Source organism: Python bivittatus, unplaced genomic scaffold (assembly GCF_059951505.1).
Source record: "Python bivittatus isolate LINGU-HERP-01145 unplaced genomic scaffold, Pbiv_v1 ctg000700_np1212, whole genome shotgun sequence".
In the NCBI taxonomy this organism is placed as follows: Eukaryota; Metazoa; Chordata; class Lepidosauria; order Squamata; family Pythonidae; genus Python; species Python bivittatus.
In genome coordinates this window covers 64,394,875-64,414,856 of record NW_028277098.1, presented here as the reverse complement: position 1 = coordinate 64,414,856, position 19,982 = coordinate 64,394,875, and the positions used below count along the sequence as shown (strand labels likewise).

Genomic DNA, 19,982 nt, shown 5'->3' with positions numbered 1-19,982 from the left:
TTATTTTTAAACCTCAAAAACCTTCCAAACGCCACAAAACACACCACAAACCTCACTGAACGTCTCCTTGATACCGCGATCTCACCCACAGGAAGTCGCGACCACGTGGCAGCAGGGAAAATGGCCACGGATCCGGTTCGTTACTCGAGGCGGAATTCGCGAGTAGAGACAAATTTTTGGGGCCGGAGCTGGTCGTATCTTGAAAAATTCGTAAGGAGGGGTGTTCGTAACTAGAGGTATCACTGTAAATACTGTTGGGAAAGTTACAAATGATAACACATTTTCTGAATTTTCTGACATTTCTTTTTAATTTACAATTCAGTTTAATTCACATAATTATTGAAAACTGGAACACCAAGAAGGTTTAGATTTAGATCAATTGGCACAACCTATGAGGATGCTGAGAAAGAAATGGGGGAAACTTTTAGACATTAAAAAACTACAGGTAGCACAGCTTATTAGTTATTATTTAATAAACATCAGCTCAGTCCAGGCTGCAGAAAACCCAGGAAGAAGAGTTTCAAAACTTAAAAAAAACCTCTGCCTTCTGAAGTCAATAAGGTTATTATCACAGTTTCCAATATTCTGTATCCTATCCCTAATTCTTGCATTAAAACTCCTTATTGAAATCTGTGTCATTCTTGTTTCCTCGATCAAGCCCTCCTATATGGGACTTGACACAACCCCACTTAGTTCCAGACAGACATATTGAAGAATCAGTTAAATGTGTAAGAGAAACAACATTTGGAGATGGAAATATGAAACTGTTTCTCCTCAAATTACTGACTCAGTTGTACAAATCTTTGAAGTGCTTGGAAGTATTAACAGTACAATGACTACATCCTATTTTTGCACTATTCATTTCTGAAGTAGATAATATCAGCTATGGATAGAAACAGGTCAGAGTCTTTATTTAGAGATGCTTTAGGAAGCAGATATTTTCAAGAGGCAGTGTGTGGTAGAGAACATAGTTTTCATGCAATCAGTCCCAGATGCAATCTCAGATATTTCTGCTGAAAATAGTGATGGTCTTTCCTGGGTTAAATTAAATAGATTACCAGTCCTTTTTTTAAAAAAAAAAGTCAGGTGTAGAATTCTTTCAAAAGACCACTAAATGCAAATTTAAAAACAGGTCTTCCAGAAAATGTTCAACACATGAATATAAGAAGCCTATGTAACACCAAATCAACTATTATTTATATATTTATTTATTTATATTTCAAATTGTAAGCTGATGCATCTGTAACAGTGAGGTGTCCAATCTCTCTAATAGCCCAAACCAGACTTGTGTAGGAAGAAGGGCAAAAACACAAAATGGATCTAAATACAAATTTTGGCTGCCAGGGACTGGAGTAAGGATGAACTGAATATGATGTCATGAGGATATGTCCTCTAAAAATAGTAGCAGGACATGGTTAGCAGGACATGAGATAAGCCTAGAGGAACAAAAAATGTCTCTCCCCATCCACATTTTTTAAGAAGGTCATCACTTAACTTCTTAATCACGGCTACTCACATGCCAACTATGCACATTTTTGTTAATGCTATATACCAGGGGTCCTCAAACTTTTTAAACAGGGGGCCAGTTCACAGTCCCTCAGAATGTTGGGAGCCCGGACTATTTATTTATTTATTTATTTATTTATTATTAAACTTGTATGCCACCCATCTCCCCCAATGGGTGACTCTGGGAGGCTCACAATAATAGTTTGAAAAAAACATGAATGAATTCTTATGCACACTGCACATATTTTATTTGTAGTACAAAAAAAAAACAGGAAAAAAACAATACAATAATTAAAATAAAGAACAATTTTAACCAACATAAACCCCACCCTGCATTGGTGGTCAGTGTCAGTAAATGTTATCCTCCCCCATCCCATTCCCCCTGCCCCCTGCCCCCTGCATTATTGGTCAGTGCCAGTGGCCATTCTCCTACTTGAGAGGTAACCACACAGCCCAAATGGAGAAAGTAATAGGGCACCCTGGACCCACCGATCACCCTGCACAGAGGATCCCTCCCGCGGAGTATGAGGAAGTATGAGTTGAAGTGCCCCTGTGGTTGTAAGTGTGGACGGGCTGCCAAGTGCCCGAATTTTGATCATGTGACTGCAGGGGTGCTGCAACAGCTGTAACTTTGGGGACTGAGCATAACTACTGAATGAATGATTGTTAAGCGATGACTACCTGTACAAAGAATTTGAGATGATGGAACAGGTCTGGGCAAGGAAGAGGAGTTTGGATATAAATGCAAGGAACAGAAGAGAAGAAAAAGTGAAACAGAAACTGAGTACGATGCTTTCTGCCATCCTGATAATTTGCAAAGAAGTAGGCTGGCCTGATTTCCAAAAATAAAAACTTGGATATATGAATATTAAAAAATGCATACATGTATACAAATCTACAAGTCAATTTCCCCAAAGTCACAGGCAAAAATTACCAGAAAAAAAAGGACACAAAGATGTTTAGAAGAGCTTCTCTGGAATGAAGCAACTTTAAGTAGTTCCAAACATTCCTGTTCCCTGTTGTGCTTTTACACTCTGTGAAAAATTATTTCCAGGCCAAATTAATTTAATAAATGACTAACAACCAATTGACCACTCTCTCCATCATAAGGCTATCAGAACTGATCTGCAAAAATCCATTAGTTGTCAGCAAAGAGATACAGGAACTTTGCTTCTTATTCTGGATTTCTGCAGACTAGTACTAATCAATCAGCCAGTAAAATGGATAATGGAATAGCTTCATTCCCATGTTCGCTTCCACCATAAGGTACCCTGAGACTTGATGAGTAATGGAAAGACATCATTTCTTTGGCTACTTGTTCCCATACTGTTCTGCCTGCTCTACCTTGAGCCCTCCCATTAGTTCGAGGATGCCTTCCCCAAAATCAGGACTGTTCCTGTAAAACTGGAATTTAATCTTGGAAATAAGTTTCAGGCACTGATAGTGCCTTCTGTTAACTAAAACCTAGTCATGGCAGCAGGTTATTGGGAATATTTTAATGACATTCCCAATGAAATCCATTGTGTGGGTAAAACAGGAAGGAACATAAAATGCAAATGCAAAGCACCATGAGAACAGGGCTCCTGTCGTTCTCCAAATAGGGCACCTGCACTCATGAGAGCTGGGGAAGACCAGATGGTTTCTGAGGGATTGCAAGAACAGGGTGGGAAATTGGGAGAAAGAATGACACAAGCAGCTTGGAGAACGACACACCGATCACCCTGCACGGAGAATCCCTCCCACAGAGTACGAGGAGAGGAAGAGAGCCGCCGGACGACCCGGTATACCTGTAATGTAGAGGAGTCCAGCTCTGAGATCTCCCTCCTCATGCCTGCAGCTCCCGACACAGCCCCGACACTTCCACTTCTGAGAGACAGCGGCGGCAGCCAATCGGGCCGGATAAATGACCCTGGCGGGCCGTATCCGGCCCGCGGGCTGTAGTTTGAGAACCCCTGGTATATACAGTATATTCTGGATCAATTCACACAGAAATGTACATTTAAAGGAAAACAGAAACAAGCCCTGCATCTTAATTTTTGCATCTTGAAAGCAGATCCCATTCCATGCAGTGTGGCTGCATTTTAAACATTTTTATAATACTGTAAACATTTTATTAAAAATTACAATTAAAAAGGTAAAAACTAATAAACTAAAAGAATAAAAGAATACAAAGGAAAAATGGGAAGTGCAGAAAAGAAGAAAAAGAAGAACATAATAAAGAAAAAGAAAAGAAATATATAAAGAAATGACTTCCTCCTTCATCACAAGTATAAACAATTTTAGTAACTTATCACCTTCTCTTAAAATATAACAAATGATCTCTTCTTCCCATATCCCATCTCTTATCTATAAACAAATCCTTAAAAACCTCATCATTTCAATCCTGATGTTAACAAAGGTCCATTAAGGGTTACCAGAGATAACAGCATATCTATTTTAACCTTGATCAAATAAACCAACTTTATATTCCTTCCTTTTAACAATCTTGATCTTTAGTCTCTTCAAATAATGTCCTAGAACTTGATTTCTTTTCATTTTTTCTTTATCCCTTATCACAAAATTCTTCAAAGCTTTAAGAAGTCCCTTTTGTAAATCTAATATAGGAAAATTATCCAGGTCGCTCTCTTCATTTGTTATTTATATATCCCTTTTAATAATTAAGACATCAGCTGGTTTCTTTGGTATGTCCAGTGTAGCATCTTTTCCATATTATTCTTGTAGCCTATCATTTTTAAATCCACTCTCAGATCAGTCTCAATCTTGTCAGATATAACTTTTTCCTCTTTTATAACATCTTTTAAATACAGTCTATCTATAGAGGCAGACACTGTTAAAATTAACTTCTGAGTCCATTGTCCAAAAATATCCTTCAATATGTCCAATGTTAAAATATTTTTGTTTCATTCTGTATTAGTAAGTCAAATTTAAGTGTTCTTCTCAATTTTTTTTAAAGTCCTTAAACTTGTATTTAAAACTTCTTTCGCTAAGGATTAAAGGAAACTCACCCGATGTTTTCAGACTTGTCGATCCAAAGGTTCCTAATAGCTAAAAAGCAGTTAACAAGCAATTTCTGAAAGTGATTAGAAAAGGTAGTATGTGAACCCAGTGGTGCCGACCATAGTTTGAGGAAGATGGCTATTCCCCCATCTCCCAGATCAATAAACCCACCAGAGATTGCTCTAAAAGCAGGAATTGTCTGGAACACTTGTGTGTGATCTTAAATACTCTCCTTATCCAACCAAGAATTACAAAGAACCAGTCCACATCACCTACACTGCAGTACACAAAAGCTTACGCCTTTTAATAAAATTTGTTAGTCTGAAAAGGTGCTATCAGACTCATTCTGATTTTTGGATACTATAAACTAACATGACTCTCCTCCTACATTTATTACACGTTTGCTTCCCAAACAAATTTCTCTAATGTTACCAATGAAGTCAAGACATCTCAAAATAGTATGTGTACAGTATTGGAAAGAAAGGTTTAGGAGCAGTTTAGCCTTACTTCTGAGTTGCCATACTTCTAATGCCAGAATTGGAAAAATGTCCATTTATGGCAAGTAAATGTCAAGTTAAAACTTGGACCTCCAGGACAATAAAACCAGGTGTATTTAGGCTGTCTTCTTTGAAGATAAATAATCTGGCTGGATTCTCATTCCTATGGACAAAGCATTACATCTCTATAATAGACTGAAGGCTTTCTCCTTCTAGTACCTAGCATAATAAACTGTTCAAGGCATGTTCTCAGTAATCTATAAAGCTCCTCCTCTCTGGAAAGGGAAAGCCCCTGGTCTTTATCATCATACCAATGGAAGCCTGTATGTCTCTCTCCAAACTCTGAGGTTCTTCTTAACTGGAACCCTGATGCACTGCTCTATTCCCCAGGTATATTAGTCCCTCTCTCAATCCTTAAATTCAAGGTGAACAATATTTTTTCAGCCAAGGTCCATATGTGGTCTTTGAGTGATATGCTGGAAGGACCAAGGTCAAAACTAAATTAGATTTAATTTTAATTGACATACAATCAATTAGCTAATCTTGGAAACTTAACATGGATGGCAGACCACCTACAATCTGGAAGAAAGCAGGAACAGGGGCATTTTTACCATTTTAAATTAAATAGAATACATATGATTATTAGTGGGATAGGTAGTAATTTCCCCTTTCTATCAATTAAAAATTAGCTGGTCATTTTGAAGGGATTCTCAAGGCTGTACCAAAGTCTTATGAGGTTGTGTATGTGCAAGTTGTGTATCTGTGTCCTGAGTTCATCCAGAAATAGTTACATCTGCAGCTATGTTTTCATTGTTCTATATTGTTTATATTAATCTCTGACTCTGGTGTTGTTGCTTATTTTCTGCCTAACAGAGTCAGCTGTTAAGATACTACTTTTTTGCAATCTGAGCATCCTATTTCCTGCTGTTACATACCAAGCCTCAAGGCTAAAGTTCTGCAAAACATGTATTGATCCTGTACACATAAACATTACATGTATGGACTGTTCTATCTCTCTCTGCTTCTTGAGGGGAAATGCTTTGGAAAACTTGAAATACTTTATCATATTTATTATTACAGCTTCTGTTTGTTGTTGAACTGAATCCAAGTGTGCTAATGATACAGCGTGAGCCTGAAGCTTGAATAAACAAGATTTTTTTTCTTCTGCACTACCTGAAAGGTTTTATAGAAATTCAAAAAAAGAGAAAAAACTTAACATGAGAGAGATTGAAATATCTCTCATCCGAGGAGAAAATTCTTGAGATAATAACAGCACTTTACATCAGAGATTCCTGCATTCACCTGTTTGTTTGTTTTTTTTAAGATTGATTTCCTTTTCTCAAATACCCCTTCACTACATGTAGTTAATGCTGGGTTGTTTGCTTGCAAGACTTGTGAAGTGCAGTATATACTTCACTATATTGTCATTATCTTTCCTTACCTTTCTCTTTCAATTTTTCAAACATTCCCCTCTCCTTTGTTGTCTGTGTACATATTTTATCCTTTTTGATCCACAACTTGGCCAAGAGTCGGTTTTTCTTTGGCAACATGCTATCTTGTGGAAAGATAATAAGTTGTCTCATTAGTAATTAATTAGTTGTACATTTTAATAGCCTGTTACAGGAAAAATTATTCAAAGCACTTTCCCCTCATTGTGCAATATAATTTATGATTGGGTCATAAAATCGTTTATTAATGTTTCTTCATGTTAAAAGGATGTTGTCAGTTTACTTTTTTTTTCCTGTTAATATAATGATTTGTAAAGTTTAAATAGTATTTTTTTCAGCTTTAACAATATCTAGGTTAGGTAAGAGCACCCTTCCCCAATTCAATACTTCCCTAATTCAGTACTCTTCAAATGTAAGGGACAACTTATAGAATTGCTAGCGAGTTTCTGTAGTCTCACCACATTTGGGAAAGCACAGGCTAGAATAAGTTAGTGTTCCCCAAGTAGGGCAAAAATTATGTCTTAATGAAAGTGTAATCTGAAGGCCAACATACAAATTTAGGAGACAGATTTGTGTCATGCAGTAGTGCTTCCATTATTAATAACTGGTAGCACAGCTTAGATTTAGACTATGTGATTGTGACAGGGTTACAGTCAAGTTACGGTACAAGCTACCAATGAGGCTAAATGCTTTTCCTTTGGTATGTACACAAGGTAGGTTTATTATACAAAATATACACTTCTAATGTGTTAAACCTAATATATATAACTTATTTGGGCCTAATAATATATTTATAAGTGACAGTGTTTGGGCTATAAATGACAATACATAACAAAGTTACAAGTTTCCTTTTTACCCTGTGTTCTTAACTGGCCACCTTTCCTAGCCGTATTACCAGAGTTCTTTTTATACCCCTCACCTTTGAGGGCTGGGAAATCTGTTCCCTTTATCCAGGGCTTATGTCCCTTTACCTTACACTTAGCACTATATTATCATCCACTCTCCAGCTCTTATGTTTCAGTAGGTCCTGCTGGAGGTTGAAGTAGCCTGGTAATTGTTCCCTTTTACTGAGTTGCTTCTCTGTCACTCAGTCCTTACCAGTTTATAGGAGGGAGAAAACAATTACTTGTTGACTGGCTGTAACTGGTCTTCGTGTTTGGAAGGCTTGTGAGACTGTAAGGCTCTGCTACTCCTTACTCAGCTGTGGTAGTTTCAGAATCTGGTTTCTCACTTTTAGTTTCACCTCCTCCATGCACAGCTGGTTGCTTCTTTAGTTCTCCAACTCAGTCTCCTTTCTCCCTTCCACTGACACCCACACCCTATGCAGGCCTTCAGCATTTCTATCTCCCTGCAGTACAGGTGTGATCCTTTGCGGTCTTAAAGTCCCAGGGAACACAAAACCATAAGGAAGAAAAACTCACATCGGCAGCCTTGAGTATTTCCTTCCACAGTGATGCAGAGAACTTTGCATAATATTGACAGATCCATTTTTAGTTGGGAACAGAAAGTCTAAAAATATTCCATAACTTGTGGTGCTGTTTTATTATGATGACTTGGGCCAATCACTCTCTCTCTCTTTCAGCTCATCCTACATGAAGAGTTGTTCCTTTGAGGATAAAATAATGGGAAACCACCATGTATTTGTCTTTGAGCACTTAAGAAAAAGAAGGATATGAATGCAATAATATTTTTAAAAATGTGAGAAAGGCATAGCAAAGCCTTCCACTGGGGAGATAATCCCATTAAATTCTGATTATATAATGTTTCCACACTACAATGAAACAGTAAATCCCACAGGATAAGAGGCCTGAGGGAACCAAAGACCATTTAAGGCATTCCCCTACTGTGCACCTACTAGATGCTTGTATTTATTATATTTAGTTATTGCATTTACAGACTGCTATAGTTAGTCTTCTCACAATTTACAGAATATGTAATGAATATTCATTACAAATTATTGATTACTGGAATAAAACAGTAATCAATAAAATATGACATTATATAATTCCAGAGCAAGCCCCAATTCAAAATTGCAAGATGAGGTAGAAGGTTCTATATGAAGTAAAGAAGTATAGCCATGAAGTATATTTAATAGATGCTTTGTTACATGCATTCTCTGCCAGTCCTGATCAGCTTTTCAGAAATCAGCACACATGGACAATTTGATATCTGTATTGAACACTATTTTCTAATAGAGAAGACGGAAAATGACATTTCGCTTAATGACCAAAGTGAGGTCGTAAGCCTGTTGCGATGACATGATTTTCCACTTAGCGACAAAGTTGGCAGCCCCCATCGTGGCTGCTAAGTGAGGACTGCCTGTAACTATTTCCAGCCCAGGCAGCTGTGAGGGAAGTCTCACAGATACAAAGCACTGGAATGATTCCATTCCCTCACCAAGAATTAAGGCTTGAGGCAAATTTCAAGTTTTATCACTTGAGTTTGAAAGTACAGCCAGGAAGTGTTCCCAGGCAAATTTGTTTCATTTTTAGCCCTAGGTAAGAAATCCTATTACTTATACTGTACTTTAAAACATCCCTAAATTGCAACTAATTTTCCCTTGCAAATCTTTCAAAATGTCCAAACCCTCTAGACATTGGCACAGTACTTTCCAGCTGTAGTTAGGCTGAAATCCCATCTATATTTGAGTATTTCTTGCTGAAGCATTACATCTATGTCAGGGTTGTACTGCTTTGGATTGCAGGTACAGTATGCCGCTCCATTAAATAATATTGAGAATGTTTCTTCATCAAAAACTAGATGTCAGAGAAAAGGATTTTAGCCTAATCCCAAACTTCTCTGTAATATGCCAGTTTTGTGTGTATGCATATGTATATACCCAAGCCTACATCATTTAACACTCAGTTGCTAACTTCAAGTCTTAAATGTGCATAAAAATGTCTTAGTAAGTTTACATTGAAATTTAATTGTTATGAGTTACAGATAAAAAATATCTGGAAAACTGCAAAACAAATCAACGGTGAACAGGTTGAATTACTCAAGTCCTCTGTGATGAACTGGGTGAGAAGCTCAAGAGCGTGTGTCAACCTGGGGAAAAGCGATACTTCTTTCTTATGCCTGCAATCAGTCCAGGACCTGCGTGAGTACAAAGCATCGAACTTATAGGCATGCAAACAAATGGTAGCGTGTTCTTTTTTCCTCCTTTCCCCCTCAGCCAATAAAAACGCGGAGGTATATCAGGCAGGGCCAATAGCAAAGCTGAGTGGCCTCTTCAAGACTCACTTGTTCGTTCTCGAAATAAACGAGGAGAACGGTGGGAGGCAGGAAGTTCTTGTGCTTTTTAAGGGTCGGGCTGTACTTTTGCTGGGGAGATGTCCTGCTTCGCCTCCACGCCTGGACGTGCTTAAAAAAAACGGGTGGGGGAACGAACGCAGCTAGTAGGCGGTATACAGAAAGGTGTTCTCGATTTCCACCATCTGACGCAGTTGGCGTTCTGGGGTTGAGAAAGGAACCAGTTAAAAGACATGGCAGAGGGAAGTAAACAAAAATATTTCTGTGCCTCATTTGAAGGAGTGACCCCCGGCGCTGTTTATGCAATACGCTAGAGCCAGAGAATTACAAAGGAGGAGTTTGACTATCACGCTGGAAAACAATATCTGTAATTTGAAACTCAATACAGCGGAAGAACTGTATAGGAATGGCAGTCCGAGACACTGAAGTGCGTCAGAGGAAGAGAGGAGATAGATAGTTAAAGACGGCATATAAATGAACGCCGCTAGGGAGGTAAGATCACCAATCGAATGACTAGCGCGGGGTCTGCTCACTTTTGAATCTCCCCATAAAGATCTGAAACATCTGGGCGTCTTTGTTTTGCTTGTCGGAGAGAGAAGAAAAACCTGCAAGGAGTACGTTTTGGCTCCTTGCCCATGGCGAGCAAAGGCTAACGTTTCTGCCCACGTTTAGTGGGTCGCTTCCTGATCCCGGGCTTGGAATGCGTCGGAGCAGCGTTGCTGCCCGCAGAGCGACGGGGTCATTTTGTGTTGTTTTCGTTTGGCAAGCTGTCACGAGTGCGCGGCCCAGTTAAGATGGGCAGCCACGTGGTGGAGCCGGTCGGAAGGAGAACAGCTCGAGCCTGCCTAAGTGCGGGGGGGGGAGGGGAAAAGAACGCCGAGCTCCCCGGGGGAGGGAAATGTTCTGTTCTGTACTGCTCTGCTCGCTCCTGTAGTTGCCGAGGCAATGAGAGGCTGCGCTGATGATGCAAATGGTGTAAACCGGTTCAAGAGGCACGTAAGCGCCGCCCAGATCCTAAATTCAGCCGTCGCTTCTGAACCAGCCCGCAGCCGCCGTGCTGAATTCACAGGTGCAGACCTTTTTTCTGCTTCTTCCTGATGGTTGTCGAGATGGTGTAGGGCCGTACTGGAAAAAGACAGAGAGAGAAGCGGTTGTAACACTGCACTATATAAAAGCCCCTCTTTAGGTTTTGAGGAATAGGAAACCGGGGGGCCGCGCTGGTGAACCTTATATAACCTTATAGTTGAAGATTGCAAGATCCGCAGTACTGGATCCGGCGCCCCCTCCCTTTATAATAAACCCTCTCTGTTCAGGAGGATTAGCCCTAGGTAAAATAAGGAGTCCGCGTCCATTTGGTTTAAGTTTGACGAATCAGTTTGTAATTATATATCTAGATCTCAACTTCCGGGGTACAGAAAAAAAATTATAAACAACGTGTATTTGCAATGTTGGAAATATTTATATTGTATAATATGTAGGGCATAAGCCACCCAGTTTTAAGTATTGTTAATCTCAATGATTTGGGGGGGGAGTAGAGAATTTTACCAATTTCGAACTTCTACCAAAAATAAAAATAACATTTTAATTATGATTCTGGATTCCAAGGAATAGGCTGGTAACTTTGCAAAAGAGACCATACTTTCCATTAATTGAAAAAATAAGGTGTGTTTTTCACTTTCTTTGCTCATACAATCCTTTTTATGAACTAATCTGTATATCTAATTCTTTGCCTGCCTCACTTCAGTTCAGAATTATAGCAAAATATATATAATGGAAAAACATAGATGCTAGTGATTCTTAACTGGGACATTTTCAGTAGTATCTCACTTTTTGCTTTGGGGATGGATTATTTGCTACGCATTATTAGGAATGGCTAAAAAGGCTCTGAAAAAAGGAAATTATGAGTTAATTATGAAATTATGAAGCTAGTAAGATACTGTGTGTCACTATGTAGTCTGTATTTTCAAAATGCTTTGCTCATGCATATGGTTGCAGTGGTGAACAGCTATATTTCTCAAATGTACTGTTTTTTTAAAAAAATCACTGTATCGTGCATTGTGTTACTTAAAAAAAAAAGTTCTGTGGAAGTAATCCAAAATTCATAGATGAGGGGTCTTAATAAAGCTGTGACGAAGCTATCTGTTTTCAATTTTTCCCCACTGGTTTTTCCCAATAAATCTGATTGCTTCCTATAATGATCAGCACTGCATTTTAGCTGTTTTAAAGTTACACAGGTTTCCAAATAATTCTGACAAAGTGGAATCTGCAGGAAAAATTATTGTAGATGATTCCTGATCGTTTAGGATTCCAGGTAACCATGCTCTCTTTTCAGAGCTTATTCTCCCCCCCCCCCAAAAGAAGACACAGGTATTCTGTGGTAGTGAATGTGCTTAGTAATGGTTAGGCTGTCTTGGTGAATTCTCCTGCAAAGTACCCACCTTCATTTTTACTCAAACAATCTTGGCTTTTCCTTGGCTTTTTATTAAGCCTCAAGAATTTTGGATATGGAAATGCTATCTCAGTACAAAAAAATCCAGTTTTTGAATTTATTCTTATGATATAAGATGTGGGGGGTTGTTTTGTTTTGTTTTGTTTTTAACAGACCACAAGTCCTAATTTGAACTGGATGCATTATTTTTAAAGAATGTACAATAACTAAATCTAACACATGCTACAGATGTACAATTTGAAAATAAATTTTCTGCAATTAACTTTTAAGGGTAATAAATGTTGCTATATCTTGTAGCAAAAAGCAAATCATACCATCAATGCACATATTTTTCTCTTTGCAGTAATATTAGGGGTATGCAAAGCATTCCAACCTAGAAATGGCTGTTTTAAGTGTTCTGAGCATGAAACAAAACTTGGCTTTTTAAAGTGGCTCTATTTTGAGTATTCTGACTGAAGGCATTGCAATTCGGCCGTTGTTAGTTTTGCTGCCTTTTTTGTTCCCCCAACAATTTTCCAGCCTAGCCAGCACAGCAGCATGGGTCAGTCATCTTCCTGCTGCTGTTGAGATTAATTGAATGGGATGGGTAGACTGGGTTTCTTCCCGTGCATTATTTTGAAGGCAAGTAATGCAAAGGTGTGAATTGTTGTGCTTCATACAAAACTTGCTAATGTTCCTAGGGTTATGTAAAGGCTACTAGTATAATGCTGGTTTGGTTAGTTTGTTAAACTTTGTGTGTCAGTGCGTGGTGTTAAATCTTGTTGATATTAAACTTCAGAATGCATTCAAAATGGAAAAAGTTATATTGGCTTGGCTGTTTGGTTAAGCTTTGACAAGTCTGATATTCGGTGTTACTCTTAAGCACTGTTGATGTGATGTTAAAAAGCACCAGCAACTCTCCCCCTGCCTTGTTTTCTTTTCTTTTTGCAGCCAGCAAGCAAAAAGACATAGAAGAGAACCACACAATTACTTTTAAACCTGGCAGGCAAGCTATAAAAAGACATTCAAAATCTGTTACCCCAGTTACTTAGCAAAATCAAGTATCAGTGCCTATAGAAAAATTGACTAAGGAAATTCTTCATGTTTTAAATTAAACATGTTTAAAATTAAAATGTTTATGTTCATGCTTAAAATTAAAAATAATAAACATAAGAATCAAAATAAGTGCAATTTGATTTTATTATTTTAGTCTCTTGGGATCAGGGATATGCTAACCAAAAATAAATTTTAAAAGATTAGCTGTGGTCTTTGTTCTGTAATCTACTGGTTGAACAATCTGGAAGATTTATTTAATGAAATGGAAAAGATTGATTCTGTGCTGCAAAAAGGCTATCACTTGCTGATAACTGTTTAGATTAGAATCTTTTTTTCCGGTGATTGAGAGCAGAACTGTTTCCCATAGGGTTTATTTTAATATTTTCAAAAATAATCCCCTTGGCCAAATTTTCTATTATTTTGGTGGGTGGACCAACAATCATGTCACCTAACCCGTCCTTGGGGAACCAGTCGTGGGAGCAACACTTAGTCCTGAGTTCTGATTCTTTTCTGTGGCCAGAATACTTGAAACATTTCAAGTTTTATTGTATTGAAGTGTAGCAATAACATTCTGATGGAGCATTTTAAGAGGGAGTATTTTGTTTCAAATCCAGAACAAATCGTTTGGTTTGGTTTCGTTTGGTTTGGTTTGGTTTGGTTTGGTTTGTGCACGCCCCTATGATTGATGCTTCCAGCTCCAAATGCATTCTTGCTTTCAATATGATTGGCTTTTTAGTATGAAATAAGCTAGTTTTATTAAGGAATAATCTGACTTCCTTATTTCCTAAATAATAATAATAATTTATTAAACTTGTATGCCACCTGACTCCCAATGACTCTGGGCAGTTCACAACAATTGAAGAAATTACAATGAAATCGGGACTTCTAAGGAAGAAATGGAGTGGAGTTGACTGTGGTGGAATGAAGAGCTGGTGAGTAGACCGGCTCTTCATAATACCTCTCCGGACAAGGAGACTTGAGATTATTCACAAGTGTTCCATACAATTACTCCTTGCAAGGAGACTGCAAGACGGCTGTCTCCAGAGGGTTTAGAGTTCTGGAAGATGAGGGAATAGCCATCTTCCTGAAAGCAGTTCCAGCAGGTACCTTCAAAAGGACACTGGGTTTGCATACTTCCTTTTCTAATCACTTTTGGATATGGCTTGTTAACTGCCTTTCAGCTATTAGGAACCTTTGGATTGACAAGTCTAAAAACACTGGGTGAGTTTCCTTCAATCCTTAGTGAAAGAAGTTTTAAATACAAGTTTAAGGACTTTAAACATATCTTTTGGAATAAACAGCAAAAGGATGATTAGAACTTTGATTTTGGAAAGTTACAAATGGACTAAGAGTCCAGATGGACTTGAAATAAGATTTTGGAATTAATTATAAGAATCCTTCCTGTGGGAAAATGCTTTTGTTTTGAATTCTTTAAAAAAAATGATAGGATGAGACTTTGAAGGTTGGACACTAGAGGGAACCAGAAGGAACTAAAGATTACCCTTAAAGGAGAAGAACACTTAAATTTGACTTGCTAATAGAGAATGAAGCAAAATATTTTAACATGGACATATTGAAAGTTATTTTTGAACAATGGACTCAGAGGTTACTTTTAACAGTGTGTGCCTCTATAGATATACTGTGTTTAAAAGTTGTCATGAAAGAGGAACAAGTTATATCTGACAAGATTGAGACTGATCTGAAAGTGGATTTAAAAATGACAGGCTACAAGAATGATATGGAAAAAGATGCTACACTGGACATACATAAGCTGGCTGATGTCTTAATCATTAAAAGGGATTTACAAATAACAAAGGAAGAGAGTAACCTGGATAATTTTCCTATATTGGATTTAGAAAAGAGGCTTGTTAAAGCTTTGAAGAATTTTGTGAGAAGGGACAAAGAAAAAATGTAAAGAAATCAAGTTCTAGGATATTATTTGAAGGAACTAAAGATCAAGATTGTTGAAAGTAAAAGGAAGCAATATAAAGTTGGTTTGTTTAATTAAGGTTAAAATAGATATGTTGTTATATCTGGTAACTCTTAATGGAATTTTGCTGATCAGGACTGAAATGACAAGACTTTAAGGATTTGTTTATAGATAAGAGATGGGAAGAAGAGATCATTTGTATTTTAAGAGAAGGTGATAAATTACTAAAATTATTTATACTTGTGATGAATTCACATTTCTTTATATAAATTTCTTTTTCTTTACTATATTCCTATTTTTTTCCCTATTTTTTTCTATTTTTTCTTTTCTGCACTTTCTATTTTTGCTTTTGCTTTTATTTTTTAGTTTGTATTTTTATCTTTTAAATTGTAATTTTGAATAAAATTACTATAAAAAAGCTACAATAATACCAATGAAGCAAAAAGTAAAGATAAAATATGACAAGTGCAATCAAGTGAGGGGTCTCACTCCCTCACCAAAGGCCTGGGTAAATTGGCCTTTTAGTGCTGTGTACAAATTACTATGAGTATTTAAAAGGTCTCATGATGCTCAACGAATAAGTTGTCTTCTCTATGATAGAGCCCACCAAAGATAGACACTCCTAATGGTACAAAATTATTTAATAGAATAAAGCATCAAATAAAGGTTCTATGTAATGTATATAGAAAGCAGGAAAGCTATAGTGAATGAATAGTTCCATTTTCAAATCTTTATGCCATTTGGATGTGGTAAGGTGTAGGTTTTCCCCACCATAATTACTCTTTTTTTAAAATAAAAATATGTAGAGGCGATATGAGACGTAGTTGGTGGTGGGGGCTTGTAACCAGCTCCTTGAGACAAAGTAAACACTTGCTTGGTCAGTTTCTCTCTTCTGTTCTACTGTTACCAGTTCTACAGCCTAGGCTGTTTTGTTCGAGGGCAAACAAAGCCAGAGGTATCAAGAACAAATCACTGAAAAGCACAGGGTGTGTGTGTTACCATAGTGATAAGTATGTAACTTTTTTCGTGAGATACTGGAAGGTGATTGTTTCAGTTCTGAAATGAATTTTATTTTATTTTTCTCTTATGTTTATATTTATACTGGTGCTTTCTACGTGATGTTCCATAGCTGTGTGTCTGCTCCAAGGGAAATTTACTAGAAAATTTTGTGGTCTTGTAAGGAGTCTAATTACTATAGTTTCTGCATCACTACTGCCTGCAAAAGGCCAGTCCAGAAGTGAAAGGAAAAATCAAATGCATCACTTATTGTAATTGGCTTCTATCCCTAAGCCAAACATTAATTTTTGCCGTTTTTTTCAGTACCATAACTGTAGGAAAAAAACTTTGTTCACTTTCTTTATAGTATTTTTAGGTTCTGTGTTTTAATACCTTTCATGAATAAAATTTAAATTATGAACATGAACAATCTAAAGGTGATGCAAAACTTGTTTTTCTTTTTCCCCTACTGTTTTGATGTTCTGCCTCATTCACTATTTCACAAGAGTTGTTTCAGGTATTTCATTCAAAGGGACCGTAGCAATTACAATCCATGCCAAAAATATACCAACAGTGAGGTTGTTTTCTCTGTGCACAAGTGCTTTAAAAGTTTTTTCCAAATATTTAGCTGTTTGAACCTTAAATTCTTTGCCTGACCACCACATAGTAACTTACCATAGGATATTATCCCAGATACTGGAAAAGATATTAATGGAGTTATCAGTGACAATTTCACTATGCACAGGACTAGGCTTCATAGTTATCAGGTGGTTTGGGCAGTAGGTCAGCTGGCAAATGGATTTTTCTAACTAAGTAAATCATTGAGATGAGTCATGAAAAGAAGTGAAGGACTGCGGCCATGCAAATGGAGATTAGGCCCCCGAATGTAACAGTATTTGGGTACTAAGTGAACCTCAGTCAAACCTGTGCCAAATTACAAGGCTGGTAATGGAATGAGTAGTCAGAGAAGAAAGGAGAAGTAAACAGTTACATTGTTTTGAACAAAGACTATAATGAATTCAGTGGTTCCGGAGCTAGACTCATGAGGGGCTGGACTCATGAGAACAAAGGGACTAATGGGATATGCTGAAAAGAGAAAAGAAAATTTGGTTGTTTGATTGCTTTGGATCTGTTAGTGAACAAGATAGAGCTGTTGGCAAATACACCACAGAAGCTCTGAACTACTTTACTGTAGGAAGGAGGTATACTTCAGCATTGGGCCAATTTCTACCGGGGATCTAATTTGGCCAATACAAAGTCTCCCTCGTGGGTTTACCAACAAGCTTTTTTGATTAGATAGGACTCTTCAGTGACACTGGTACTTTTGTAGCAGTTTTCAAGTGTTTGCTTGGTTGGATTTTTCAGAAGAAAATACTGTAGAATCTTTGAGTGAAGGTAGCTGGATAATGTATATGGAAAAATATAAGACACAAATAGCATCAAAACAGAAAGGCAACATATTTAAAGGTTTTGTAGCAGTATAGAAGTGTCTGTGTGTGTGTCTGCCATGTGCATATATTGCTGCTTCATATAGAGTAGCTACTGATATTGTAAAGGCATCCTCTGTATACCTTTGATGTTTTAAAAAACTAACAGCTGTTGACATGGGGATATTGTCTGGATTATTCTAATAGTTAAAAATATTATTTGCTCCCTCCATGTTACTGTATCAGTATCTGATAGCCCCTGAGTTGAATGAACTTATCCTTAACAATAGAAAACAAACAACAAAAAGGATAAAAGATGGGAAGGTTGTCCCAGTGCTTTTCCTATCTGACTGACAGGTAATAAAACCAAAGTATTTAACTAGGAATAGCAAATATATGTTTTGTAAACATAATTTTCTGCTTGTTTTCCTAGACCAGATGCACTTATGAAAGCTCTGTTCAAAAGCCTTCTCTAAAGGCTGCCAGAATAACTACTTCTATAATTGTAATTCATTTTTTTCTGATACACCTCTTTCTCGTTGCCAAGTAACCAGTCATACTGCTTAGAATCCATATTATTATAGTATCTTCACTGTTATTCCTATGCCCTGCCCTTCGTCGTTTTATTTTGCGTTTTAATTATTCAGTTTAATGAAATAAGGAGAGGACATTGATATACATGTTTGAAACACTAGAGATGACTAAGGGTATGATTTTAGGCACTCTCTGTGGTAATCAGCTAAACAGGCCCCTTGCTATGAGAATTCAGGTTGCTACGGTTACCTATGGAAACTAGGACTTTGGGTTAACTCAGGACATGGATGCACAAAGCTCAGTACCTCACGTCTCAACATCGGCTAATGTGTCCTTGCCTCTATATCTGAGTCCCCACCCCACCCCTGGACTTTAGTTGTAGGATAACAAGGTGAAATTTACCTAATAGAATCCACCAATTGTAGCAGTCTGCATTCAACTTACTGAAAACAATGGAACTGAGACCAGTATACAAAATATCATTCCAGCTAAACCGAATGACAAAAAGAGAGCTGTTTTAATGTGTGATCTGGGAAAGTTTCTGAGCCTGACATAAAATGTCATTTTCTTTGTCCGTTAGACTCTGAAATAAGTATCATGCTGTAATATGTTCCCCTCTGAGAGAGTAGACAAGAATTAGGATTTCGTTGCAGAAGTTGAACAAAAGAATATTAAATAAATATGAGTAAAAGAAAATGAGTTGGGAAAATGAGAAATCAAGATAGGATTTAAAGCTTAGCAACTAAATATTGGATATCAGTATGTCTCTAAATAGTTAACCTAAACCAGGCTAAATGCGGATTTTATGTTAAAAGAATCAAAATAAAGTCAAACATATTACAAAGTAACCTTCAGTACGGCAAAACTGTGGTTGTATTGTGGCAATGTATGGTTTGGAAGGGACCTTGTAGATCAGGGTTCCTCAACCTCAGCAACTTTAAGATGGGTGGACTTCAACTCCCAGAATTCTGGGAGTTGAAGTCCACCCATTTTAAAGTTGCTGAGGTTGAGGAATCTTGTAGATTATGTAGTCCAACTCTCTGCCCAGGACAGGAATCCATACTATAGCATTCAATCTGGTCCTTGTTTAAACACCCACCCTTGTGCCTTTGATTCTTCCTTCTCAAATGTAGGACTTGCCATTTGTCCCTGTGGAAATTCATCTCACTGGTTTCTGCCCTTTCTGCCCCTTGTTCCAACTTGTCAAGATTCTTGCTGTCAGCTCTTTCTTTGGGTCATCTGCAGATTTGGTAATTGCATTTTCTAAGCCCTCATCCAAGTCATTTATAAGTACATTGAGCAGTACATGGAGTCCTGCAGCATGCCCCCAGACACTTCCTTCCACATGACGCAGAGTCATTGACATGGCATAGTTTCATTGGGCACGATTATTTCACCAGCTCTGCATCTGTCTATCTCCTAATTCTACTTGGGAGGCTTGCTTTTGTCCAAAAGATAACACTGGATTCCTCTTAACCAAAGACTGTAAGTTTCTGAAAGTTTTCTATAAAAATAGAAAGTAGGTGTTTACGTTTTGCAGTAATAAAATGGCCACTTTGATCAGCTGGCATTTGTTATTAATGGCCTTTTGGCTAAAGAACTTTTAGAGGTCAGTTAAGTTAAAGTCATATGACAGACTAGCTTGGACACAATACATTTGCTGCTGAATCTCACCCCTCATTCAGTAAGACTTTTTTTTTTTTTGGCTAGCATGAAAAACTAAGAAGCAGTTAATTTAATGTATTTTAATTTATTCAATTTGATATGGCCACCCACTCTAGAAGAATCTGAATGGCTTACAGAATCCACAAAAAAGAGTAAAATAGTTAAAATGGATAAACCCACATAAATAGGCATCCCAGACTAAAACAATTAGAACAACAAACAGTACAGAAAGTACAAAATAACAAT

General features: G+C 37.4%; 1 protein-coding gene across 1 annotated transcript; it reads right to left on the bottom strand.

Annotated features, from left to right (window-relative positions):
• Positions 1-1,901: 1,901 nt before the first annotated feature.
• On the bottom strand, positions 1,902-10,589 carry LOC107326105 (uncharacterized). The gene is made up of 3 exons (XM_088154535.1): positions 10,234-10,589; positions 9,692-9,902; positions 1,902-9,544 (listed from the first exon to the last, which is right to left on the bottom strand). The coding sequence occupies exons 1-3, from the start codon at positions 10,335-10,337 to the stop codon at positions 9,533-9,535; spliced, it is 327 nt and encodes a 108-aa protein (XP_088010661.1). The 5' UTR covers positions 10,338-10,589; the 3' UTR covers positions 1,902-9,532.
• Between the last annotated feature and the right edge of the window lie 9,393 nt (positions 10,590-19,982).

Coding starts and splice junctions, on each gene's coding strand:
- LOC107326105 (XM_088154535.1), bottom strand. CDS start 10,337: ATGGGCAAGGAGCCAAAACGTACTCCTTGCAGGTTTTTCTTCTCTCTC. Junction 9,903..10,233: donor CTTTATGGGGAGATTCAAAA/GTGAGCAGACCC, acceptor TCTCAACCCCAG/AACGCCAACTGCGTCAGATG.